General features: G+C 48.2%; 11 protein-coding genes across 11 annotated transcripts; 4 read left to right on the top strand and 7 right to left on the bottom strand.

Moving 5' to 3' along the window:
- Positions 1 to 567: 567 nt before the first annotated feature.
- Positions 568 to 1,695, bottom strand: UA08_03280 (hypothetical protein; the record flags this gene model as incomplete). The annotated part of the gene is made up of 3 exons (XM_020265563.1): positions 568 to 817; positions 1,038 to 1,404; positions 1,557 to 1,695. 3 exons carry the CDS (start codon positions 1,693 to 1,695, stop codon positions 568 to 570), a joined length of 756 nt encoding a protein of 251 aa, XP_020121158.1.
- A 578-nt stretch (positions 1,696 to 2,273) lies between these two features.
- UA08_03279 (hypothetical protein) lies at positions 2,274 to 3,539 on the bottom strand (the record flags this gene model as incomplete). Its single annotated transcript, XM_020265562.1, has 5 exons — positions 2,274 to 2,505; positions 2,579 to 2,663; positions 2,729 to 2,819; positions 2,888 to 2,999; positions 3,070 to 3,539. 5 exons carry the CDS (start codon positions 3,537 to 3,539, stop codon positions 2,274 to 2,276), a joined length of 990 nt encoding a protein of 329 aa, XP_020121157.1.
- Positions 3,540 to 4,059: 520 nt separating this feature from the next.
- Positions 4,060 to 4,500, bottom strand: UA08_03278 (hypothetical protein; the record flags this gene model as incomplete). Its single annotated transcript, XM_020265561.1, has 2 exons — positions 4,060 to 4,356; positions 4,423 to 4,500. The coding sequence occupies 2 exons, from the start codon at positions 4,498 to 4,500 to the stop codon at positions 4,060 to 4,062; spliced, it is 375 nt and encodes a 124-aa protein (XP_020121562.1).
- Positions 4,501 to 5,988: 1,488 nt separating this feature from the next.
- UA08_03277 (hypothetical protein) lies at positions 5,989 to 7,124 on the top strand (the record flags this gene model as incomplete). Its single annotated transcript, XM_020265560.1, has 2 exons — positions 5,989 to 6,331; positions 6,730 to 7,124. 2 exons carry the CDS (start codon positions 5,989 to 5,991, stop codon positions 7,122 to 7,124), a joined length of 738 nt encoding a protein of 245 aa, XP_020121563.1.
- A 534-nt stretch (positions 7,125 to 7,658) lies between these two features.
- UA08_03276 (hypothetical protein) lies at positions 7,659 to 8,680 on the bottom strand (the record flags this gene model as incomplete). Its single annotated transcript, XM_020265559.1, has 3 exons — positions 7,659 to 7,747; positions 7,807 to 8,575; positions 8,627 to 8,680. 3 exons carry the CDS (start codon positions 8,678 to 8,680, stop codon positions 7,659 to 7,661), a joined length of 912 nt encoding a protein of 303 aa, XP_020121568.1.
- Positions 8,681 to 10,180: 1,500 nt separating this feature from the next.
- On the top strand, positions 10,181 to 12,129 carry UA08_03275 (hypothetical protein; the record flags this gene model as incomplete). Its single annotated transcript, XM_020265558.1, has 3 exons — positions 10,181 to 10,684; positions 10,760 to 11,901; positions 11,958 to 12,129. The coding sequence occupies 3 exons, from the start codon at positions 10,181 to 10,183 to the stop codon at positions 12,127 to 12,129; spliced, it is 1,818 nt and encodes a 605-aa protein (XP_020121569.1).
- Positions 12,130 to 13,537: 1,408 nt separating this feature from the next.
- On the bottom strand, positions 13,538 to 15,836 carry UA08_03274 (hypothetical protein; the record flags this gene model as incomplete). Its single annotated transcript, XM_020265557.1, has 5 exons — positions 13,538 to 14,727; positions 14,764 to 15,266; positions 15,340 to 15,451; positions 15,522 to 15,786; positions 15,828 to 15,836. 5 exons carry the CDS (start codon positions 15,834 to 15,836, stop codon positions 13,538 to 13,540), a joined length of 2,079 nt encoding a protein of 692 aa, XP_020121570.1.
- A 569-nt stretch (positions 15,837 to 16,405) lies between these two features.
- UA08_03273 (Protein bfr2) lies at positions 16,406 to 18,052 on the bottom strand (the record flags this gene model as incomplete). Its single annotated transcript, XM_020265556.1, has 3 exons — positions 16,406 to 17,723; positions 17,795 to 17,897; positions 17,968 to 18,052. The coding sequence occupies 3 exons, from the start codon at positions 18,050 to 18,052 to the stop codon at positions 16,406 to 16,408; spliced, it is 1,506 nt and encodes a 501-aa protein (XP_020121571.1).
- A 349-nt stretch (positions 18,053 to 18,401) lies between these two features.
- On the top strand, positions 18,402 to 19,571 carry UA08_03272 (hypothetical protein; the record flags this gene model as incomplete). Its single annotated transcript, XM_020265553.1, has 3 exons — positions 18,402 to 18,458; positions 18,535 to 18,670; positions 18,784 to 19,571. The coding sequence occupies 3 exons, from the start codon at positions 18,402 to 18,404 to the stop codon at positions 19,569 to 19,571; spliced, it is 981 nt and encodes a 326-aa protein (XP_020121564.1).
- A 339-nt stretch (positions 19,572 to 19,910) lies between these two features.
- On the bottom strand, positions 19,911 to 22,757 carry UA08_03271 (hypothetical protein; the record flags this gene model as incomplete). The annotated part of the gene is made up of 5 exons (XM_020265552.1): positions 19,911 to 21,837; positions 21,899 to 22,040; positions 22,099 to 22,120; positions 22,151 to 22,627; positions 22,689 to 22,757. The coding sequence occupies 5 exons, from the start codon at positions 22,755 to 22,757 to the stop codon at positions 19,911 to 19,913; spliced, it is 2,637 nt and encodes an 878-aa protein (XP_020121565.1).
- A 552-nt stretch (positions 22,758 to 23,309) lies between these two features.
- Positions 23,310 to 24,344, top strand: UA08_03270 (hypothetical protein; the record flags this gene model as incomplete). The annotated part of the gene is made up of 1 exon (XM_020265551.1): positions 23,310 to 24,344. One exon carries the CDS (start codon positions 23,310 to 23,312, stop codon positions 24,342 to 24,344), a length of 1,035 nt encoding a protein of 344 aa, XP_020121566.1.
- Between the last annotated feature and the right edge of the window lie 970 nt (positions 24,345 to 25,314).

Below are 25,314 nucleotides of genomic sequence, written 5' to 3'. Positions count from 1 at the left end.
CTCCTCCGTGGGGGACATTCCACCACACTCACTCACTCCCCCGGTCAATCATGCGTCCATTCCACACGCGCTCCCTCGCTATCCGAATCGGTCATTGATTGCCATTGCCTGTCTGCCTGCCTTGTTCCCAACCATTGATGTGACGGTAAAAAGCAATGGCAGTCAGCTGGACAGCCCAGCGTCCTCTCCATGGCCACTGAACTGCAGTACAACTTGCAAGCTGTGCCTGATCTGCATTGGCGCCACGTGTACCGCCAGACTGGAACGGCGGTAAAAGCCTTTATCAGATGGCGACAAGCGAATTGACCGCAAAAACCAGCAGCCGGCAAGCTGGCAGCTGCAAGGAGCTTGCTCTCTCGATGCCTACCTGGACCTACCAGCCACATCGGTTACACCGGCTGTACTACACCGGAATATCTACCTCTTCAGTCGCAGTCTACCATTCCTGCCTTGCCAAAGTTAATTCCAATTCTAGACTGCGAGGATGATGTCTGTCGACGTGGCCTGGCCCAACAACTGCCCTCGGCCGCAAAAATCACGTTATCTAGCAGGTAATAGATCTACAGACTAGAAAACCAGACCGCCGCCATCAACCACAATATCGGCTCCATTCACATAACTCCCGCCAATGTCGCTGCACAGTAGGACAACGGGCCCTGTCAGCTCTTCCGGCGAACCCATACGACGCATTGGGTTGCGCTCCGCCCATATTCGCCTCCATGAAGCCAAGTCATCGCCATGATTAAGCACGGTATCCATATACCCTGGCGATATTGTGTTTACATAGATCCCGTAGCGCGTCCACTCGGCTGCCAGACTGTTTTTCATATGTAGCAGAGCAGCTTTCGAAGTATTATAAGCCGCTTGGGGCTGCGGGTAATTGACGCGGTGACCGGAGATCGATGCAATGAAGACAATTTTTCCTCCGTGCTTACTAGCTATCATTTCCCTGTTGTCAAACAAATTCGTCAGCATGCATATTATACGCATATCCTAGAAGTACGACGAGGTTATTAGATGGAAAAATAACAGCATACCGTCCAACTGCCTGGGCTGCAATCCAACATCCCGTTGTATTAACGTCAATTATTTTTCTCCAATGGTCCACGGATTGCTCTGCTGATGGAACACAGCCAACCATTCCGGCAAAGCAGCAAAGGATGTTAAGGTCACCACCCAGTTGCTCTTTGGCGGTTTGAGTTGCTGCTATCATGCCCTTTTCATCGGTCACGTCGCAAGCTTGAGTGATGATTTTGCTTAACGGGAAATCGGTCCGTAGCGCTTGAATCTTGTTCTTGCCCTTTTCAATTGCACTGGGTAGGTCAAACAGCGCAAGACCAGAGAGGCCATGTTCCAGTAAGGCGCGAGCTGAAGCCAGAGCGAGCATTCCGGCGCCGCCGGTCACTGTAGAATGTTGTATGAAGTTAGTTTTGGATGACTATATTTGACTCTTCAACCGCCGAGCCAAGAGCCATAATAAAGAAGGGAGGGCTTCCGCATACAAACAGCGTTTCCATGTACTCCAAATCTCGCGGCTGCACGCTCCGCTGGCTTACTATGCGGCGAATAGGCTTGTGGCGGCGGCGTCTTGGAGGATGCTGACTCGAATTCCCCCAGCTGTATCCATGGCATTTTGGGATTGACGTCCGGTACAGGGGGCAGAGGAATCTCTGTGTTTTCGTTCAAAGCCGCCATTTTCTGCATTGGCGTGGAAAGCGTATCTCAGAACGAAATAACTCGCGGGAGATAGCTGATAGAAGAGTAGGGTATATATGTTATCTAGCAGAGCGGGGTCCCCGCTTTACCTGCTTGCTTGGTTTGTGTGTATCCTGACGTCTTTACATAATGAGCCAATCAGCCAATTGACAACGCTATTTATATATGTGATTTGATCACTTATGCTGTCAGCAGTCTCTGCCTCTTTCTCCTTTTCCTTTGCCATAGGAGCCAGGGCGGTAGCTGTGGCCTTCTCTTGGGGGACGTTAGGTTTATACACATAACGGCTTCCAATTAATCAGTAGGTATCTCGATATGGCATATTCCAACCCAGCAGTACCTAGATAGACAGAGAGCGAGGGAGCGTTCTTCATCAAGTGTCAAGGACATACATGCTACTAGTCGGTTTGCTATACGTCACGGGGCTATTATAATCAGGTGACTGCAAGAAATGGCTATGGAATGAATGCATTGTTTCTTTCTGGACACAACTCCCCTGTGACAGACTACTCAAAGAAATTCAATGTGAAACATCCTTCACGGCTTATATATCTCTGTCACACCCCATCAGCTGTTCTCTGCACAGTCATCTTAGGCATGAATTCGCTCTTATATGTCTGGAAGAACTGTGGCGGCTCGATTGGATGAGAGCCTGTCACGTCATGGAAGCAGTTGGTCGAGATGTAGTTCGTCTTTCCCTCTCGCACAAGGGAGTAATACTCAAGCAGATACTGCCTCTCGGCTTCTTCGTGCGTTGTTTGGAATCGAAGTAGGCGGCGTGCTTCATTTCTGTTCAACCCCTCTCCAGTTAATGATCTCTCCAGTCAAAGGCAGGTCGATAAACGAAGTCAGAAAAACTTACTCTGACACATCGTCAAATTTCAAAGTGACGCCCAGCGCCTTGCTGGCAATCTGCGCGAGGTCGTCACCGCTGACAAGCATGGGTCCTACATGAGAGCAGTCGGGTTAGATTCTCAAAAGAAGTCTTTGGGGGAAAAAAACTATAACTCACCCGTCAAGGTCATAAGTTGGCCACGGTGTTGATCACTGAAGCCATGCTTGCCCTTACCGGTGAGGATGTGGGCAGCTAGTTGGGCGACATCCTGAGGTTCATTAAACCATGTTCTCATTGCCGAGCTCTTTAGCAGATATGAATGCAGGATTTACTAACATGCAAAGCAATAGGAGGGAATTTATGGTCTCGTCCAATGGGAATCGGCAATAAGCCCTCTTCCTGGGCCTCGGGTGTGTACAGAAGAAGATTCTCTGCATAAAACCCAGGCCTACATTGTAACTCAGAGTCAGCAGGCCTATGGAGAATAACGATAGTAAATGGAGGAAAACAACACAAACCTAATAATACAAGACGAATACCCCGTTCTCGTGCTTGTGTTACCCTTCAATTTCATTAACGCTACCTCCAAATCAATGAATTCCCTCAACCTCGGCTGGACATCCCTGTCGGCTACATCGCAACCAGCCGCACTCAGGAGACACACATTGGCAATATTGACTTTTTTGGCAGCCTCGATAATTTCCAATGAGATGTCAGTCTTGTTGGCATTTGCTGGAGGAATGAGCATCAATGTGTCGGCTTTTGTGGTCTCAAGTACCCGGACAGTATCGCGGACGCGGCCAGGGGTGTGTTGAGCGATAGTTGCACCAAGCTTCTCCAATTCCTTGCACCACGGACTCGCCGGGTTGAGGGTCAGTCCCGTCACTTTGCTCGCGTCTTTTTTGAAAGCTGCATCGGTGAGCAGAAGCTGTGTTACGAGGAAGCCGGTGTACCCCTCAACCGAGGTGACACAGATGTTTCGCGACATGATAACTATTGAATGTGGGCTTTTTTGCTTTATTGAGGTAGGTGAAATTTTGAGTAAGCATCACAAATAGAATAGATAAAAGCCAGAAATGTATCTTCTTATCCACAGATAGGTAGACGTGATGTCATTTTTGACTCTCGGAAATGGCTCTCCGTGAGCTCACTGCCCAAGGTCGTCATCTGATGGAAATGGAAAAAGGCGACGATTGAGTATCAAATACGAAATTCTCTGGGTATTAATCAAAATCGTATATAGCCTGGAACTTAGGTACATGGACAAAGTAAACAAATTAGATATGCCACCAACGCCACCAAGATATAGCCCTAGCCCTAATTCGACGCTTGACACAACTCCTCCATTTTCCATACGCTGAGAGGAGTAACGGAAAATATTCATAGCTGAGTTCGTGATTTTCCACAATCTCCGTATTATAGTGTCCAAATAAATATAGCCAAGCAATCCTTCATGCTCAAGATAACGACGCGAGGACTTGTTAGGTTGATTGAATAGACATAACCCATCAAGACTCAAACAAGCCCGCGAGTCCATTCAATAGACTCGACACGGTAGACAATACATCGAGAGCCACAGCCGTCGCTGAGGTCGTTGCTGAAGCCGTTGAAGTAGCAGTTTTAGTCACAGTCACAGTCGCTGCGGTTTGTGTTGCTGTTGCTGTCCATTTGCTGTCCCCAGCTTCAGAGTCCGCCCAAGAAGTGCTTCTAGTAGCTGGTTTCGGGTGGGAGACTTGGGTCATTACACGCATCTCGCCATGATTAATGTCAGATCTAGGTGCAGGGGTTGTTGCAGGGTTTGTATCCTGTGCAGCTTTTGTTAGGGAGTTCTGGTTCTAATTATACGATGGACGTGGAGGCATGCTACATACTTTCGGCAGAGCATTGACTGAGCCCGTTAAGAACACCAATAGCGTGACGAGAAAAGCTGATTGGATTCTGAAATACATGTCGAATAGTTAATCTTCCTATACGACACCTGTTAGTTGCTTGCGTTATTCGTCTAACTCACTATTCGAAGAAATTCTGACTTTGGAAGGAATGTAATAATATCCTTGGAAGTGTGGCTTTGGAATAAACAGATGGTTATAGACTCTTAGAGAAGATAGTTTAAGCTAACCGGCACGCCAACATGTACGAGGATTTATATTTTCGGAATACATAACATTTGTTTATGCCTTAGAATCGATCACTGCTCGAAAACTCGTATTTCCCCAATTGTATTAGGTCTGGCATCGGAATGCGGGACATATATCAAGATATCGCCGGGAATAAGAAAAAATCTGAATAAAGGCATGTACTTATCCTAGCATTGAATTGCTATGGCATGCGGACCGGCTTGAGTATTTACGCTATTCACAAATATACCCACTTGATAGCTAGGCGCATCCTTGGGTCTTTTGGATCCGGTTTCCAAGAAAGGAAACAGCAACGTTTGACCTCGGGAGTAGAATGCCATTCATCCTTTTTACCAAGGATTAACATGCCCTAACAGCTTCCTTTGTATTGATAGTCTGCGGTTAAGTGGACATTGGGGGAACAATGAACCTTGGAATTCTCTGTATTCGGTTTGATCCTTGTAGTAAATTTAGTACATAGGGAATAGAGAAGTATTTAAGAAATTAGGTTCATAATCACCAGCTGACTATGATATAAAAGTCGCATTCACGAAAGGAGCACTGGCAGCTGTATCTGATCATGTAGGAGCTGGCTTCTATCCACGACCTGACATCATCTCAGCACAATGTACGATGGAAGCCACGCGGAATAGATTATCCTGATGATACTAAGTGGCTAGGTATAAGATGCAGCCAAGGAACGTCATTCGAGATGACTGATTACCATGCATGGATTCCTGAGATTGTTGTATAGGAAACGAGATCAATGTGACGAGCAAACCTACCAAAAGCTGATGCACAAATAATGATATTAAGGCTATATTTTCCAACCCTTGGAAGTCTATGGTCTTCTTAAAGACATAGATAGACGTACCCCTTGATTCTCACGGCAGAGACGCAAAGAACAACAGTCATCCGCACAAAAAATAACTAGCATACAGTCGAGCAATGGCATATCCTTTTTTCAAATCTGCATGCACGCTGAAAATGTCGATCGATCATTGGCCGATCCAAAAAAAAAGCCTCACCTCCCCTTTATAAGCGGCCCGGGGCACATGGCCACCAATAAGCGCGCCGTAAATACGATCGCAGGACCCATCAGATCTGCCTTGTAGAGTCACAACTGTATATAACCTCTTTCAAGCCAGATATATGAATCATATACGGTTACAATCAATTGCCATTGACTTGGTTCAAGGGTTGATTCATTGGAAGCCCCTCGGTATATCTATCTATCTATCTATATTAATTACACCGAGATTCCTCCAGTCTATACACAACAAAACCTTGGAACTTCAAAACCTAGAAAGCAGGAACTTCATGCCTTCAGGCCAACATATTCCCGAAAGCGAGATGTTCTCGTGCTTCACCGATACCCACGGCGTTATCACAAGCACCATGAACGACATCCCAGGCTATAAAGTCAACCAAGTGCTCGGCACAGTCTACGGCCTGACGGTGCGCTCGCGCAATTGGGGCGCTGGACTAGGCGGAATTGCGCGCTCGGTGGTCGGCGGCGAGATACGTGTATTTACGAAGATGCTCTATACAGCTCGCAACGAAGCGGTGGAGCGTATGGTGGGCGAGTGCATGTCTCGAGGAGGGAATGCGCTGGTGGCGGTGAGGTTTGATGTGGTTGATATGGGAGGATTTTCGCAGATATGTGCGTATGGAACTGCTTGCATTGTGGAAAAGGTAGAGACGAGTAGTTGATATCTAATTTGTTGCTCTTCTGTTCTGTTCTCTTCGTGATGGTATTGCTCTTCATCTTGCGGGTTTAACTTGACTGTTGAATCTGCTGTGTCTATTTCTGTAACGTGGATAATCAGTTATCATACTGCATGTATAATATTCTATTAAAAAACCATGTGAATATTCGAATTTCGTCAGTCAGGAATCTCACATCACAATGATTATTTTAAGGAGGGAGTGGAGGGCCTGGCCAATAAAATGCATCAATTGCCATCCCCTAGAACATCCATCCCGTGATCCACTACCGCCAGGAACTCAGGGAGTGACATCTCCAATTTCCAAAACAAACTTCAAGCAAACAACGAACAGCAACAACAACAAAAACCATGTCCAAACTCAAACCCCAAACCCACCTCCTCAACCTCCCCGTCGAAATCCAGCTCTGCATAATGACGCATCTCTACAGCATCTACACGCTCAAAAACCTCCTCGACGCATTCCCCCACGAATTATACCCCATTTTCCAACCCTATGCGAAATCCATTCTCAACGCCATCTTCTGGCGACCCATGCGGCGGTACGCAATAAACGACGAACGCGGCGTTGTATATCGATGGATGCTGAGGGAGTTACAATTTGAGCATTTGGTGGATGATGATCAAGACGAGCATACTACCGCGACGATTGCCACTGCGTCACTACCACCGGTGAAATACCAGAGCAGAACAAGGCCAATCTTGTGCGATGATAACGATATTGATTGAATGTGGCTAAACGGCTATATCGGAATACTTCCGGAAGCTCCTGAACTTTTGAAATCCATTGAAAACTAGAGGTTTCTGTTTGGAAATACCGAATCTATACAACCTGCACTGCGAGCAGAGCAGCTTTGCGCTGAGTATTGCCTATATTCTACTAGAAATTGGCGCAACAACGAACATTCGGACTACAGTACTCACCATTCCCGCGTCAAGCTGGGCCACACACCAATAAGGCACAAATCTTTGAATGAGGCTCATCATCAGAAAAAGCTTCTCCTCAAACAACAAAACACAAAAGCCAAACAAGGATGACAGACAGGTGTTACCAAAATATTCTAGTATCTCATGTAAAGTCTTCATTTGATCAACTAGATGAATTACGCCTGCGCCACCAACACCGGAGTTAGCCATGGGATCAGACCAGAAGTAGGTAGTAAAATAAGGAAGAAGAGAAGTTTAAGAACAATGACCAAAGAGAAAAAAACTAGTCCTCCAGCGTGTCCCATCATATAGATCTTTTGGATGTCGCATTATGTCTCAGTAACCTTCGTCATCAGCCTGCTGGTAAATGTGACGGCTGCGGGTTGGATCTTTACGCATTGCTTGGCCGGAACCAGTGAAGCCGACTGTTGAAAAATACAACGTCAGCAACAAATATACCGAGATGATCAATACTTAGACATACCTCTCGCATTTACTCCTTCTGGTGTCCGGAACATACTCTCCTTCTTAGCACCCTTTCCAAATTTAGATTTGCTGGTGAAATCTTGCCATTTGGACTTCCCAGCCTCGAGCTCTTTGTTGGCTTTGACCTTGCGCGGAACCTTGTTCGGTCGTGGTGGTCCGTCACTCACTTTGCTCGGCTCATTGCGAGCTTGGTTGGCAAGTGTGGGATTTATCTCAGCCGCAGCTGATATTATACTAGTATTTTGCGGCACGGCCTGAGAAGGAGATATGCCTGGCGTTTCATCAGCTTTGCGTTTCCGCGAATCAGCACTGCTAGAAATAGGTTTGATATCCCTCGCATTCAGTGTCTCTGTCGTTCCATACGACTTGAATGACACAATATAGACCGGATTGCTGGAGGATCCAGTAATCGACGTAATCCGAGCCGGATAAAAGGATCCATCCCCGGATTTCCACCGCGCGAGTACGTTATCATTGACCGAGAAAGAGATAGGTGCAGGCGGCTCTTCTGATGGGACAGGATCGGTTGTTTTGCGATAGCCAGATTGGTAGGCAGGATGACTCTCTTTAGACCATTTCTCTTTTGTGGGTTGCTGGGATGGTTTGGAAGTTGGCGGGGTAGGTGTGGCAGGTTTGAGCTCGGCAATGGATGCTTCAGTCAAGCTGATGAATTCTTCTAATTCAGCCTTTAGGCTTTGAAGCTCCGCATTTTCGGGATCTACCTGCAAGCTCGATTGGACTGTTTCGAGCTGAATGACGAACGATTGCTATTAGTGCCATGCCACAACCTCGACAGGCGTGGTAAGAGGTTGACCTACTTGTAGTTTAAATTCTTTTACCTCCGCCTCGAGAGCCGCCACATCGGAAGCCATCAGTGAGCGCAGACAGGCAAATGAGCCCCGGAGATTCGCGCGTAGGAGATATTGCAGCAGGCGCTGGAGAGATAGAGTATGGCGAGTGGTGGGTATTGATTGCTCTGTTAACACTTACTGACCTTGCGCCTTCCACCTGCCCAAAAGGAGAGTGCACTAAAAAGTCACGTGCACTCATCGCCCGTTATCGGTGCAAACAGTGCAAACACGTGTACCTCCGAGAAACCCGACACGCCCTACGCAGATGTTATGTGTCGTGCGTCATCGGTGACAATTAAAGGGCCCCCCCTTCGAAAGGTACGGAGTATGGGGCTTTCAAGTCATACGTCGGACGGCCACTCTTCTAGGGTTCTAATTCTAGCATTTTAATACCTAGCATAGTCCTTACTACATATAGTATAGTGTAGTCAATCAGACCACGAGGTACTCAAATTTCAAAGCAATCCTTCCAGGTTCCCGTGCTGCATGGCGGAGAATAGGACAAAATGGACGCATTAAGCTCTGGCTTATTTTTTGCAGCTGGAACATGGTGGAAAGTGATTGGCGCTGGCCGGTTTTGATATTTATAAGCAGTGGAAGCTGCCAGAGGTCCGCCATACCTGCATGCCACGTGACTGCGTTGCCATTGGCCCGTCCGGCGCGGGCATCGCCCTTTCCGGCGGTGGCCCGCCCGCCGCTTTAACGGAGTTTAGGAGATCGGCCTTGCTGCCTGCCGAGTGTTAGTTGCGGCTACCCCGGTTGGGTTAGGCTGTCCTGATCATCCTGCGCTCTGAGTCTCGCCCCCCCAACCTTCGCCTCCCTCCACCTTCTCATCCCATCCCATCCCATCACATCACCTCTCCTCACCTTACCTGCCACCTGGCTCTCCAACGTCCTGTCCGTCTTCCTCCCTGTGCTGAAACAGAGACAGAGGGAGTGTGCTTTAGCTTCGCGTTTTCCATTAGTTACTATTCCCTCGCCTGCCTTAGTCATACATATTACACACCATCCTCTGCCAGGCCCTCCGCCCCGCCCCAAAATCTGCTCATTGTCACGCCTCAGAAAAATCCAATTCGCACTCCAACACATACGTTTCTCGTCGAACTCCGTTCTCGCCACCGAGAGTTGGGTTCTGGATTGGTCGCTGCTACTTGACTTGATACATACATGTCAACCGGTAAGCTAGACAATCATGTTATCAACCATTTTCTTGCCAGTGGTTTCCACGCACACAAGTCACGATGGGAAATTTCCACTGCCGAGTCACGGGTTTAGACTGATAACTCAATCAAGCGTTCTGTCCTAGTAAACCGTGATTTCCATCAGCCCAACATTCGCTCAGAGGTTCTGAATTTCCTGCCTCTTCACTGACTACTATTGTCGGTTTAAAGTCAAGCCCTCGTGTTGAAAACGCAACGGGCGGGAAGCCCGGCCCCTTCTAACACAGAGAAATTCAATCGGCACCCTATCGACGACGTGATACGCATCAATACTTAGATATCTGTCACTTCATTATTCGCCATGGCCGACTTCAATTCTCTTTATCAGCAAAACCTCTACCTGTCACCGGAGCAGCAGAATCTATTAATGGCTGCTTTGAATTCTAACAATCCTTCACACAAGCAGACGGACAACAAGAAGGACACGGCTAGCAGATCTCGCACACAGTCAAGTTCCAACAACACTAGTCCGTCTCAGGGTAATGGATTTGATCCATCAACGTCAAGTTATTTCGAGTCACCACTTATACAAGACGGTCCGGGCTCTGGTCATCTAGGGTTTGGATCAGACGAAAGCCCGTTCCTCGAATTTGATCCTGAAGTCGATTTTGACTTCCAAGGTACCGATGAATTGATTGGTGATCTACCTGATTTGGATGACCACGAGCAGCGGGACAAAAGAAAGTCTATCGATGGGAATAATGAAGAAGACCTCAGCAACGGCAAGAAGAGGCGCGAGAGCGATGACAAAGACAAGTCTGCTAAGAAGCCGGGACGAAAGCCACTCACTTCAGAGCCTACTACTGTATGCATTGCATCCGCTTTTCCTTTGCATTTGCTTTGGTTTTTCTGGAAGTGGAGAAGCTAATTCTTGTGGCAGAAACGAAAAGCTCAGAATCGCGCTGCTCAGCGTGCCTTCCGTGAGCGAAAGGAAAAGCACTTGAAAGATCTCGAAACTAAAGTTGATGAACTCGAGAAGGCCTCAAAGAACGCTAACCACGAGAATGGTCTCCTTCGAGCCCAAGTGGAGAGACTCCAGGTGGAATTGAGGGAATATCGGAAACGAGTCTCTTGGCTCAGCAATGGGAATGGTTTCTCAACTATGGCTACTATGAGTAACATGAACTCCCGCAATTTAGGAAATCTGAACAATAACGACTTCTATTTTGATTTCCCTAAATTTGGAGACTTGCCCGGAAACCATATCTTCAAAAACACCGCCAACAATGCGCAAAATAAGCAGACGTCATCCAATTCGCCCTCAACGACGGGTGTGTCACCAGCCACCCAACTTCCCGGCGATTTCAGTCACAGTTCATTGAATAGCAAGAACTTGTCCAAAGCCGGACGAGCCAACGGCACGCCCGGTGGCCAAACTAATAGAAACGGCTATAAAACTCAAACGAGTGCTAGCTCGGTGGTGTCCAATACTGACTCTCCAAGTGCCTCGTCGGATTCTCAGCATGGCCAGGCTTCCTCAATTGGCACTTCACCGGAACCGAGCTTAAACTCGCCAAATGTTGGCAAACCGAACGATAGCGGGCTGGGCTTTTATAGTAATGATGCTGCACATTATGGCGCCATTGATGGTGAGAAATCCTTCTGTCAGAAGCTGGGCATGGCCTGTGGCAACGTCAACAATCCGATGCCGGCGGTCCTGAATAAGAATAATGACAATACACAAATGTTAGGCCAATTGCAACCGGCGGCAGCAGATCAATCTCTCTCATTCGACTGGCTAGCCCAACAAAACGGTGGTAACTTCGACCCAGTGCTATTCAACGACTACCGCGAGCCACAGGATGCCATACTCTCGCAGGATTTCGGGGCGTTCTTTAATGACGCGTTTCCCTTGCCTGACCTCGGTAGTCCATTTGGCAATGCGAACGAGGTCGCTAGCCCGAAAGAGCCTATTGCTTCAAAGAACGACCAATCACCGCCAACTGAACAGAAGCAAAGTGAACACGAGGAGGTGGTTCCCGGCGAGGACAAGACGCAGATCTTGTCATGCACTAATATCTGGTATTTCTATCCTTGTTTTCTCAATTTGATAGCTCATCTTACTGACTCGGTTACAGGGATCGTCTTCAGTCTATGGAGAAGTTCCGAAATGGCGAGATCGACATTGACTCACTGTGTTCGGAACTACGTACCAAAGCACGCTGCTCAGAAGGCGGCGTGGTAGTATTCCGAAAGGACGTGGACGACATTATGGGACGGGCTGGCAACGAAACATCTAACAAGGCCTAATGAATTGAACAAAATGATCATTTGATGACCTAGATGATTGGAAATGGAAACAATAACTGCCTTTGCCTTATCTTTCTATCTGATATTTATCTTAGCTTTTATTCCCCGAGGTGTCTCTTTTTCACTTTAGAACACTGTCGTTTTTGTGTTTATGCTTTCTTTTTTATTATGTTAGGATCTTTTTCTCACCTCTGGTGGAGCATGCATGCATCGAAAATGGAGAAATGGTGTGTGGTACAAGGCGAAAAGACTTCAGGTATCGATTGATGGTTAATCGATGTTTTAAATTTTTTGGGTCTTAGAGCCCGTGGGAGACAGGCCTCGTTATCTTGATTTCTATTTTATATTTATTCCCCTCTCTTTTTGATTATCATTGTCTTCTTTCCTAATGTATTCCACACGAATTATCAATTCTTCTGCACTGACACGCGGAAGAGATTCATACTGGCCTCATACTACATTCATTTCTACTATCCTTGTTTCTTTTTTATCTTCATTCTCGGTTGTTGTAGCTGGTTTAGTATCGTTACTGACCTCTTTCTTGCTGGGGTCCTATATGTATGTTAAAGTCGAATCAAGTTTGCTATCTTGATTTCTATTTACTGAGTTGGGTAATCTCTTGTCTCTTGCCTGAAAACCGAGACTAGTTTTTGTCGGTTTGAGTCTGTATCAGTATAGTATGTATGTACTGAGACCGCTCGTCTATGATAGTTTATTATTTACGGTGGTTTTGGTACCTCCTCGAGACAAATGTACACAACTATCTTCGTCCCTAAAAACTTTCGATTTCTTTTACTCTCCTTTTTCTTTTTGCTCCCCCTTGTATTACACTTTCTTCCATCTCCTTTATACCAAATCACTAAAAACACATAATCTGCATGCAGGAAAAGAGGGATCGATCCCCCCCTTTCTCATAGACGAGTATGAGAAAAAGGAAACGAAAACACCCTCCCCATAACCAAAAAAGGGGCAGGGAATACCAGGATAGTATACAAAAAGGAAGAAAGAAAGACTTGAGTGGACGCTATTTTTTTCGCATGTAGAAACAGATAGTGTTGGTGGATAGTAGCTACTGTACATACATTCGAGGCACACCACAATAGATTGAAGAAAGAAGAATATGGGGTTTTAATGAAACTACTTTTTACTCAAACATTGAAATAAAAAAAAAGTTTAGGGTAATGGGTAAGTAGACATATAGTTCGCTCAAAAAGTGGTTTAAAAAAAGAGACAATGAAGAGGGCGGGAGTAAAAAAAGTAGAAAGAATGGGGGGATCGGTAAAACCTGGGTGAAAGCAGCCCAGGTTTTCTAATAAAAAAGAGAAGAGGGTCGGAAACGTCAAGATACACACACAAAAAAGAAAGGGGAAGGAAAAAGACCTTTCGTCACAAAATCATCGAGTTACATTCAAGATTCACCGCCAGTGGCAGCAGGCTTCTCGCTTGAAGCTGGAGAGTCGCCAGACCTGTTGAATCCACCACGTCCACGACCTCGTCCGCCACGGTCAGAGCCGCGACCGCGACCTCGGCCAAAGCCTCCACGACCACGTCCAGTTTCGCTGTCACTGGCGCCGCTTTGGTATCCGGCACGAGGCTGTGCTGAAGCACCACCACGGGAGCTAGCTTGCCATGTTCCCGCATTACCTTCACGGCGAGAACCACGGTCCTCAAAGAACTTGACGTTCGGCTTGCGAGGTTGACCCTGTGGTGTAGGCTTCTTGTGCTCAGCAGGCTGTCGTTCCAACGCAGCCTTGGCCTCTTCAACTGTACCAAAGGTTACGACGTGACCAAATTTGCCCCATTTCTCAACCTTGACAATCTTCCCTTGGTCCTCCTCCGGGAAAAGGTCTCGAGCTGCCTGCTCGTTCTCAACATTCGAGATGAAAAGACCATTGCTTTGCTTTTTCTCTCCTTTGAGGGCTGGAGATTCTGATGGCTTTTCTGCTTCCTTGTTACCATTGGCCTCTCTCTCAGTCGAAGCGGGCTGAGGAGTAGCAGACTTGGGAATAACAGGAGCTGGGGACACAGTTGTAGCTGGCGGGGCCTGGGCTTTAACTTGGGGCACTGGGGAAGGCTGGAATGGTGCGCCTCGACCAGCAGGAGGAGCTTGGCCAAATTGAGGGGTAGTTGCACCGCCGAGCTGACCAGCAGGTACAGCAGCACCGGGCTTGCCAGTCCTGTGAGAGAAGTTGAATCCTTGGGCGCGCATTTCGGTCCCGATCCGACCGCCTTCGACCTCAAGCACAAGATAACCAAAAGCGGCATCAGCCAAGTTGAAGTTCCACATGTTCTTAAAAGCACTCTCATCCACTTGACCTCCAGCATTGGCGGCAGCGACAGGGCCACCAAATGGGTTTCCGCCATTAGCTACAGAAGGCATCTTCTCAACGATGTCCAAAGCATTGTCCAACAAAGTCTTCTGAGCCTCGTTCGAGGAAATTGCAGACTCTACCTCAGCACGCACGGTATCCCAAACATCGTTGAATGATGCTTTGGATGCAGCGAGTTTGCCACGATAATGATCCAATGTAGGGTTTACGGAAAATTCATTGTAGGATGAGCCGTATCGGAAATGTAGACCAGCAGATATCGAGAAGTCTGCCTTCAATGTAACTGAAAGCTGATTTAACATACCCTCACGAGCCGGCGAGGCATGCGTAACAAAGACACGAGTTTCAGAGGGGTCGTAGACACGGTTGGCTGTGTCGACTAGCTCACCCATCTGCAGAAGAGTAGTCCACATGGTTCCCTGGCCGCCTGCAATCGTTGTCTTGCCCTCCCCATTATCGAACAGCTTGTGCATGACAACAGCACCGCCTAGACCCAAAAGACGGAGCCTGATGCCTCCGATATCCAGAAGCCTAGAGTTAGCCTCATCGATAATGTGAAGGTTGTCGACCTTATATTCGCCTGAACGGAACTTTTCCAAGACCCTCACATCCTCACAGGCACCCCACACGGTATAAACAGGGACATCGAGGGTGAGTCGCTTGTCGAGAAGTTGGGGAAGCTCTGAAAGAGGAAGTTGGTCGGGCGTAAAGCGTGCCTTGACTGGCTGTTGTGGGGGAATTTGAGAAATTGTGCGCTTCACGTGGTCTGGCAGGAGAGGCGAATACTGAACCACATGTTTCAGGGTCCTGTTCAGGATCAGTTAGCCATCACGAGGTCTCTTAGCCACCCCTCCTTTTCATAAAGAGAACAAAAACTCACTTATCAGCAATTCTGTCTAGCGAGGTATCATCATAGAAGCCAAAATCGCCAGTGTGGATGATGTGATCAGCGTTAGCCTGCTTGGCGAGCTCGTTCAAGGATTTCAAGTTGCCTATGATGATGGCGAGGTGGTCAGCACAGATATAACTCTTAACAAGAACGGTCTTTTGATGGGAACCTACCTCTGACATCTGCGACACAAAGAACCCTCACCGGCCCGCTCTGGATGATTTTTCCATTATTGGGGAGGAGAGGAGTTGCGCCTGGGACAGGGCCGCTCGTCGCAGCACCGTTGGGAAGAGGACTCGAGATTCCGAAGTTGTGAGGGCGGGGCTGTAGATTGGGAACAATAAAATGATAATCAGCACGCTGCTCAGCAAGACTTGGGGAGGGGATTCCACGCCAGAGCGCCTCCCCATTCTCTGGAAGGGCGCAGCGCGGGCATCGCTAGCCAAGGGGGTTTCTGCGGAGCTTGAGCGAGCACTTACAGAAGCCATGACGGAGGTCTACGACGACGGTAGAAAGCTATGTGCGGGTATTTAAAAAGGGCACCGAAAGCGCGATGCAAGGCGGAATGAGCGGAGCGAAGAAGAGAGGAATGAATGAGTGAGGCTGTGGGAGGGGGGAGGCAGGGAGAAGGGCTGTTTGTTGCGGTGATGCTCGATGATGGTTGAAGACATTATGGGAAAAGCAACGGGAAGGAGGAAAAAAAACACGCTAGTCCGAAAGAGAAACTTGTTGTCCAAGGCCCGCGGGCGAATCAGCTGCGAGGACGTCTTTTATTTGTCTTTGTTCTCTGCCCTCGAGACTGCGACGAGGCACGCGATTCTATTGTTACTTACAGCTTACGAGCCCTTAAATACGCAGGCAGCTCGCCAAACACGCCCGCATATCGAGGGCGTTGTGGTGAGGCTGTAAGGCTGGCTGATGTGATGTAGTTGAGTTTGCGGCCTGTGATTGGCTACGCGCCCGCTTACATAAGGCTCTCCTTCCTACCACATACTAACTGTCAAGTTGGGAGAAACATGAAATAAATTACCCATCACTATCACTGCAACTACATGTTTCACCCTCTGAAGAGCCTCAGGCCGCCTTCTTCTAGGTCTTCCTCATCTGACGCGGCTCCATTGACGCCATTCGGCTCATCCTCTGAATCTGCTTCCCCGAGCAGGCCACTAGCAGTCTTGCCGAGCAAAGATGCAAAGAATTCGTCTCGTGCTCGACTGCTCCAAGTACCGCGATCCTCCGGTGCCATGAAGTTCTGTAGCTTCTCGTGCACATTATATCGCATCTTGCGGCCTTTGGATGCTTTAGTGTCGACATTCTTGTGGACCTTGTCCTTGCGCATGCCCGACGCAGAATGCGCGGGAATCTGCAAATGTAATGCATCAAGCCCGTTGGTCACCGCGTCCGAGGAAGACATCCGCTGCTCCACCAGGTCACGGAGAAGAGATTGATAGAAGGCCGAGTCATCGTAGGAGGACCCGGAAGCTTCACTAGTACGCTGCTTCTTGGTAGCCCGGTCACCGACCTCCGTTGCGACGTGAGCTTCAAGGACAGCTATGATGGAATTGTTGCCGGAATTTGCGACAAGTTTGCCTCTGGCATTGGGAAGGTTCGCGTTTGTGCCGCGGACCTTATGATTCCATTTCTCCAGCACGGCGCGGCGGTGTATTTGGGACTTTGTCTCCAGATTCTGCATTCGTTGCCAAATTGATTCGGAAGACGTGTCAAGGGAAACCGGCGGTAATCTCTTCCGCTTTTTTGAGTCTTCCTTGGACTGGACTTCAGCGAGGGCCACACGCAACTCCTCTAGGGAGGACCACAATGCCAGGGCGGCCGATTCAGCGGACTGGATAGCGTCTGAATTTTCTTCCTCTGTCTCCCACGAGATGTTAGACGAGTCACTAATAGCAGTGAGTCCTTTTTGCAGCTTTATTCTGGCATTAAGCAGAGCATCGAAGGCCACTCGTTGCTGCTTCACAGCGAATCCCTTTGCTGCATCCGCTTTAGCGGCCTCGGAGATAGTCGCAGCGACCGTTTTCTGGTCGGTAGCCATCAATTTCCGCAATTCTGCACGCTCGTCTGACATTGATCCATTGTTGGTTGCGTTGTCATCTTGATCAGATGCAGACATATCATCATCATCATCATCATCATCATCGTCCGACAAATCACCTTCGCTATCTCCTTCATGTTGTTCTTCTTTATCCTCGCTAGATTCGCTTATACCCTCTTCCTCGTCATCATCATTCTCGTCGGAATCGAGGCGCTGAAAAGGGTCGTTGTCGTCGCTCAAATCCTCCAACGCATCTCTACTCACACGTGACCCGGCATACTCTTTTCCTAAGATGACAGTCTCGGGTTTCCTAAGCTTGCTCTTGCTAATTGTGTAGAATATCGATTGTAAGTCAGTGTTCTCGCCGTTTCGGAAAAGAGTAGCTATCCCACTTACCCAACGTTTTCATAGTGCTCACGGCCGGTATTCTCATCGACTTCCGATTCGGACTCGTCATCACTGTCTTGGTGGCCAGTATCTGGATCTTCCGGATCAAAATCTAAATAAATAACAGCACCGTCAGCCAGCGTCGCGATAATCGCTTTGCTTTTTTTTCCATGGGCGCAAACCTTTAGGTGTAGGATCTTCCAAATCAGCAAGCTGATCAACAAGACTCTTGAAGCCTTTGCTTCGTGAAGAGGTTTTTGTCGGCATGACTGCTGAAAGAAGCAGAGTTTTTAAGCTGTTGTCAGTCTGAATTTTTTTTTTTTTTTTTTTTATTTGAAGATCGGAGCCAAAGACTCGGGGAAAAATTCCCATTCCAAGTGGGGCCGCCAGGGTTAGGTTCGGAAGGCTTGGCTTTATTACTCGGATTAAGAAAAGCTGGTAGAATGTAATTGGTGGCTTGCCTGCGGGTTACGTAGTCACATGTTTTCTCCAACATTTGACTTCATTCACCTCTTGAGACTTATTTTGTATCCTCTCTTACAATTGCAGATCTATCGCTGCTAGATTTGTCTTATTTACTTTGTGAATTTGCTCAGAAGCTGAACGTCAGAAAATAATGCGCCTCCGGCGTTTCTTTTCGACTCTTCGGGCTCTGCAACATGACAACCCGCTAGTACGCAACCACGCAGGCGACCATCATAACATCCCTTCAGTGACAGCTAATATTCAATGCTCTTCGACAATAATAGGGCCTCCCGCAGTCTGGGACGCCTCCCACATTAAAAAGCCGCCGCGGCCTGCCACAGAAACGCAAGATTCGTGATGTCGCAAAAGTTGTCGCGGTGTCCTCGGCCAAAGGCGGAGTCGGAAAATCCACGATTGCTGGTAGCGTCAAACACCCCCTTTTCATAGAAAAGATTAAGAGTTTAAAAAAAAAAGAAAGGAAGATTGAAAGAGTGCTAAAAATTGACTATTTTCTTTTCTTCGCAAATCAACAGTAAATCTTGCGCTCGCTCTAGCTCGCCGTGGTATTCGCACCGGTATCCTTGACACCGATATCTTCGGGCCCTCCATCCCCACGCTTTTGAACCTGCATGGCGAACCGCGACTCGACAGCAACAATTGTCTTCTTCCGTTAACTAATTATGGCCTAAAGTCCATGTCAATGGGGTATCTTCTTCCGCACGCATCCAATCACGAATCCAATACCACCGCCGACCCATCATCGCCTCCGCCCATGGACACAACCCCGATAAGCTGGAGGGGACTGATGGTCACAAAGGCGATGCAACAACTCCTCCACTCAGTGTCCTGGGGTCCTCTTGACATACTCATTCTCGACCTCCCTCCCGGCACCGGCGATGTGCAGTTGACCATTGGCCAGGAAATCATCCTCGACGGCGCCGTCATAGTCTCAACACCGCAAGACATTGCGCTGCGCGACGCGGTTCGCGGATTCGGCATGTTTCAGAAGATGGATGTTCCGGTACTTGGGATGGTGCGAAATATGGCTTTCTTTGCCTGTCCGAATTGCGGCCATGAGACCAAGATATTCTCCCACGCTCATGGCAACGAGAACCAAGAACACGGTGTCGTTGCTCAATGCAAGAGGCTTGGTGTTGATTTCCTGGGTGACATACCTCTTGATGCGCGAGTCTGTGAAGATGCTGATCGAGGTATGCCTACTGTTGTTGCAGAGGAAGGCGATGAGAATAGTGCGCGGAGAAGAGCTTTCATGACTGTAGCAGAAAAGGTTGCAAAATCTGTGGGGATAGAGTGGAAGTGAAGTAGTGCTTTTTCTTTTTTTTTTTCATGTATTATATTGATGACTGCATATGGGAGTTTGGCTTGATAGAACGTATTTTATATCGATATATTCATATGTAAAACAGGTAATGATTCAGATAACAAGCTATAATACTAGTGGCACATGCATTTCAACAATAAAAGATGCAACATGGGCTAATCTAAGGAAAACGCAGACATGCAGTATGTCTATGAGTCCATATTCAACAGCCGGAAAATGGGAAGGGATATCTCAAAAATAAGATTCACGTCAAACGTACGACACAAAACAGCAAAACAATTCCGTATATTGTCGTGTTCGTATTGAATATCAAGTAAATTAGAGATTCGCTGCCTGCGGATCATGAAACTCTTCAGCGGTGGTGAATTCTTCTCGGCCTGGCATTTCTGGCCTTTTGGTTCTTTCCTCATACGCACCCGCTTTAGGGGTGAGAGAGCTTGAAAGCGAGGACGCATTGACGGAGTTCAGTGTCGATCCATCCGCCGCGTTGATGACACCTTCGGCATCGACAACTGCCATCGTGCTAGCGTTTTCTATTTTTCTGTTCGAAGATTGAGCAGAACTGGAATTATCAAGACCTGGAATGAGTAACACCGGTGTGTTGCCGTTGTTGGGCCGAGGTGTCGAATGGCGGGATTGCAAATTCGACTCTAGGTTTTCTTCAACATCGACAATGGCGCAGTTGCTGGATTGATGCCCATTTCGGTGGTTCTCTGCCGCTTGACCGATATCGCTGACAATTCTCGACCGGCTGCGTGAGCGACTCCGAGACCTTTCATGGTCTGACAAAGGAGTACTTGCGTTTTGCAAGGTATTATTCTCGGCAATGTCATTACCTCCCTCACTCTGCATGCTTTCCACAGATTTGTCAGCGCTGACATATTGGAGATCCCCATCTTTTTGCTCCTTTTCGACCATTGCTTTGTCATGTTTGCTAGCGAGAAGAGACCACATCATCATGCCATAGCTCTTGCGTGGCTTTGGAGGAGCAAGATCATTCTCCATTCGTCTACTAGCCAAAGAACATGCTGGAGGTAGTTCACCATCGAAGCCAAAATACCCCTGTTCAAAATCTTTGATTCGGCGACGCTGGACAGCGAGCTTCTCCTTCCCGAATTTCTCATCCCACGCCTTCTTAGCTCCTAGCCACTTCTTGACAATGTCGTAATTGAGTGCACCAACTTTTTCACGCGGATGCCGAAGACCTGGCAGGGAATCTGGCGGATCTAGATGATATACCATGCCATGTCTATCCACCCTCTGTCGGATCATATGTTTCCGAAAAGGTGGCAGTGAATCACCGGCTTTCCCGATGGATGCAGTCGGGTTCCTTTCCTGGTTATTGTCAGAAGCGGACGACGACCCACTCGAAATTGACGATACGTCGTCTTCTGGGATATCGATTTCCTTATGTTGGGCGTGTGCTAGTGCCCACGCACCAAACTGTGCAATGGAACGATACATGAACTTGGCTGGTCTTGTCCACCCTAAAGTCGGAGCAACGTGACACAAATCCTCCCAAACCTGTAATTGTACGTTTGTTGGTCCATATTTATTCACTATGGTTCTATCAGGATCATGCTCATCTAGAAACACATCCGACGGAAGGTAAGCTGCTGGATCTGCAGCTTTGTGCGCCAGGTATATCTGCTCATCTCGGAGCAATTCCCCGCCGCCAGTTAATATCAATAATGGCGGTAGACCACCCAGTGAAGGTTGCAAGACTGGTGATACCAGAGGATGTGACAGCATCTGGTTTGGGGCATACATTTGAATTTGGTCTTTGATCTCAACCACGGTATTATTTGGCATGGGTACAACAAGCGTATCTGCCTGGCTTGTCCCAAAGTCCGCCGTCTCAACTCGCTCGATGCCACTCTGCAAACCGGGATAGGTGTGTTTGGCACCTTCGGTATCTTGTTCCTTTACAACAAATCCCTGAATTGCAGTCTGCTGATCACGGTCATTGACCGTCTCGGAGTTCTGGTTGCTGCTTTGATCGTGGTTATGTTTCTTCGCAGGGGATTTATTCTCATTAGCAGTCTTGTAGATAAAAGCTAAATCCTCTGAGTTCGGCGGAGGCCAGCCGCGAGAGGGACGATGCATGAAGCCATGCTCGGGGATGTAGTCAAATTTACTTCCAGTTGCGACAGAAGGAAAGGAGTGAGTGAGATCTGCCCATGGCGAAATAAGGATAGCACCGGCAGGTAGCGGAATTCCCTGATCACGTAAAATGACCAAGAGACTATAGCCGTTAGTCGAGTGATATAGATATAAACATATGGAAAGTCTGAGAGGCAACTTACGAGATTACCATACCACCCCCGGCAGAGTCTCCTGCTACCACAATTTCCGTGGGATCCTGCAAAGTTAGCAAATAGAGATAAGCCGCCAGGCAGTCTTGCAAGCCGCATGGGAATGGAAATTGCGGCGAAAGACGGTACGAAGCTAATCATAATCTAGAATTAGATAGAACAAGCTGTCTAGCTAGGAGATAACAACTTACTATATCGCAAAAGGTCAGTCAACTGAATCAACATGTAGTGAGAAGGCTATACATACCGCGCAAAAACACGGGCCTTTAGCTTTCGAGCATGGCGCTGGATCTGATAGCGGTGTGTCTCCAGACTGCCAAAATAATAAGCACCGCCGTGCACATATAGCATGACACGTCTACAATGCGCATCTGTTTGTTTTCTCGCTCGGTAGTCGCTTTTCATTTCTATCCATTCGCATTTCAGGTCGCCGTAATGGCCGCGCCACTGCCACCAAGTCTTCCCACCGACTCGTTTGATTCCACGCTCACCCAATTGAGCATTCACGTTGTCAGCTGCCTTTGACAGGTATTCCGTTGGAACAGTTTCTTCTTGAATCTTGACCCATGTTGGAGAGGGGATTTTCTGGGCGGTGAAAGCTTGCAGTTCCTCAACGGTGTGGTACGCAGCATGCTTCAGGAAAGCGCGGACGACATTGAGGCCCTCGTCGTAGGATATATGGGCAGTTGGCTTGAGGTGACGGGGTTTTCTATCGATATACTGGATTATCATTCACATACAGTTCTTGACATGTCAGTCTGAAGACCGCAAGTAGACTTACATGAGCAAACCAGGTCGATATCACCGTCGGGGTGACGTTTGCCCCGACACAGGCTGTAGTCAGGGGCATATCGATAACGATACAACTGGTGCTCTCGGCTTACGAGCAGATATGTCAACAGTGAAATGCACAAGAATAAAACGAGCCAAGGAATGCTAGAATCGAACAAGCAATTCAAAGGAGACAGTAATAATCAAAAAGAAAGAAAGCAAGCTCTTCTCGCCATGGCTGGACTGGGAAGAAGAAGAAGAGGAGGAAGAGGGAAGAAGGAAGGAGGAAGGAGCTTTGCGATCTGATATGATGTCATTTGTGTACAGCATTGCGCTAGGCCGGTTTAGGCAGGAGTTCCCACCACGCAAAGCTTCTTTCGCTGTCGGATCCGAATTTGTACTTGCTGTCAGCGAGTTTGTCAACGATCTGCTTGTTCTGGCGTGTCTCGAGATATATTGGCATACGTATAGGCAATTTCCGGGGTTGCTTCTGGCCTTCCTACGGTGATCAAGCGGAAGCTGGCACGTGCGTACCGATCGATCATCACCGTCTTTTGCTGAGAGTTTCATTCATGTATCAATACAATTCGTCTCACCCAAGACTCTCGCTCTGATAGACACTCCATCCGCCATGACCAACAACACATCAACCATTCCTTCCATAATGAAAGCGTGGCTCTGGACCAGCACGAGCGGCGGCATGGAGAAAAACCTCGTCAAATCAGACACCGCCTATAGACCAGGCCAAAGCTTGCGGCCCAACCAGGTGCTAGTCAAGGTGATTTCCATGTCCATCAACCCGGCAGACTACAAAGTGCCAGAAATAGGGCTCCTGTATAAATGTGTGGTCTCGACGCCGGCATCGCCTGGTATGGACTTTAGTGGGAAAGTAGTCGCCACCGGCTCAAAGGTTACGGGTGTGAGAATCGGCCAGCTGGTTTTCGGCTGTGTACCCCTGCCGAATCAGTATGGCACACTGGCCGAGTACGTCGTCGCGAGAGATGATGTTGTCGTGCTATTGCCCGAGGGAGTGCAGCTTGATCATGCCGCTACGGTGGGGATCGCGGGACAAACTGCGCTCCAGGTCATCAAGGGCCAGGTGAAAGAGGGCGACCATGTTTTCATCAACGGTGGCTCTGGTGGTGTCGGAACCTACGCAATACAGATAGCAAAGGCGTTGGGATGCCAAGTAACCGCCACGTGTTCCACACGAAACATTGAGCTGGTTAAAGATCTCGGCGCCGATGAAGTGATCGATTACACAGCCGTAGATCTCGTGCAGTATCTGCGCAAACAGGGCCCACTGTACCACCTCGCTCTTGACATGATCGGGAAACCAGATGAGCTATATCGCGAAAGCCACAACTTCCTTCTCCCCGGCAAAGCCTTTGCGCAAGTCGGGAACGAGTCGCATCTTTCGACTGCCGGGCGATTCGTGACCCCGAGGATTTTGGGCGGAGGACAGCGGCCTTATCAGTTGGTGTTTTTCAAGAATCGCCATGGTGACCTTGAGGAGGTTGGGGAGTTGATTCGGGAAGGGAAAGTGAAGCCTGTTATCGATGGGGTATATGAATTTGATGACGCCATCAAGGCTTTTGAAAGATTAAGGAGCCATAGGGCGAGGGGGAAAATCGTCATAAAAGTGACACCTGCACACTCTGCATGATTTTTATGAATATAGAACTACTATTGTCGAGATTGAAATGTCCCAACGCAACTGTCGAGCATACATACGCAGTCTATACGTACCGCATTCTCTTTCTCAGCGGCGCTGCTTTGTGAGGGCGCTTACAGCAGAGTAATAAAATCCACGCTCAGCCACGCGATCAGTTTAGGTATATCTTCGGGGTCATTGGGCATGCATAGTTAGATGGCTGCCTCGTTTGCAACGCTTTTCGGCATTTGCTAATAGTAAGGCAGCGTATGGAAGTCGCCACGCCATGAAAGTGACTGCTTTATGTGCTTGGGTATACTGGATGTTATGGCCCCAAGTCGAAGGCCTGAAAATTTCAATGGTGCGGCAAACAGTATGACTGTCAGAGTCAGCTAACCCTAAGGGCGTATGGCTGACGCGGCGCGCCTGCGTAAGCCTTTTTTTTTTTCCTTTTCCTTTTCCCACTTGCATTACTCCTGAGCCCGCGCTTAGGATTCTGCCTGGAATCCTCAAAGGGGGAGCCAACTGTGGATATGACTGGCTGATTCATATTTGCAATTTGGTCCGGCGACCCATACTAGAATCAGCCATCTCAAAAAAAAGACTCGTCTGGTCGTACGCCTTCCGAGCTAGCGCCGCCTCGGTGCGCTGGCGACGTTTGAAGCTACTGATGGCTCGCCAATCATTCTCGTCCTTGCCCTTGGGTGTTTCGTATTGCTTCTAGCCTGATGGGCGATAGCGCCTGTGGCCACGCACTTACTTAGTACGTAGTATTAACATCTGGGACAAGATGCCTGTGCCTTCGTTTCACTTTGGCGGGTTTGCTTTTCTTTCTGCGACTTGATGTCGAAATAACTTCACTCTTTTCCTCAATTCCTCAACCTAGTGCTGTGCACTGAAGCCATCCATTCCTTTACACAAGAGTTCATTCCTTCACTCTTTAGCAAAACAGTCATTCATTGCTACCGCGTGTAGCCCCCCC

Source organism: Talaromyces atroroseus (assembly GCF_001907595.1).
Source record: "Talaromyces atroroseus strain IBT 11181 chromosome Unknown scaffold_3, whole genome shotgun sequence".
NCBI classification, from domain to species: Eukaryota; Fungi; Ascomycota; class Eurotiomycetes; order Eurotiales; family Trichocomaceae; genus Talaromyces; species Talaromyces atroroseus.
The sequence above is the reverse complement of the archived record's forward strand: the minus strand, read 5'-3'. Positions and strand labels throughout refer to the sequence as shown.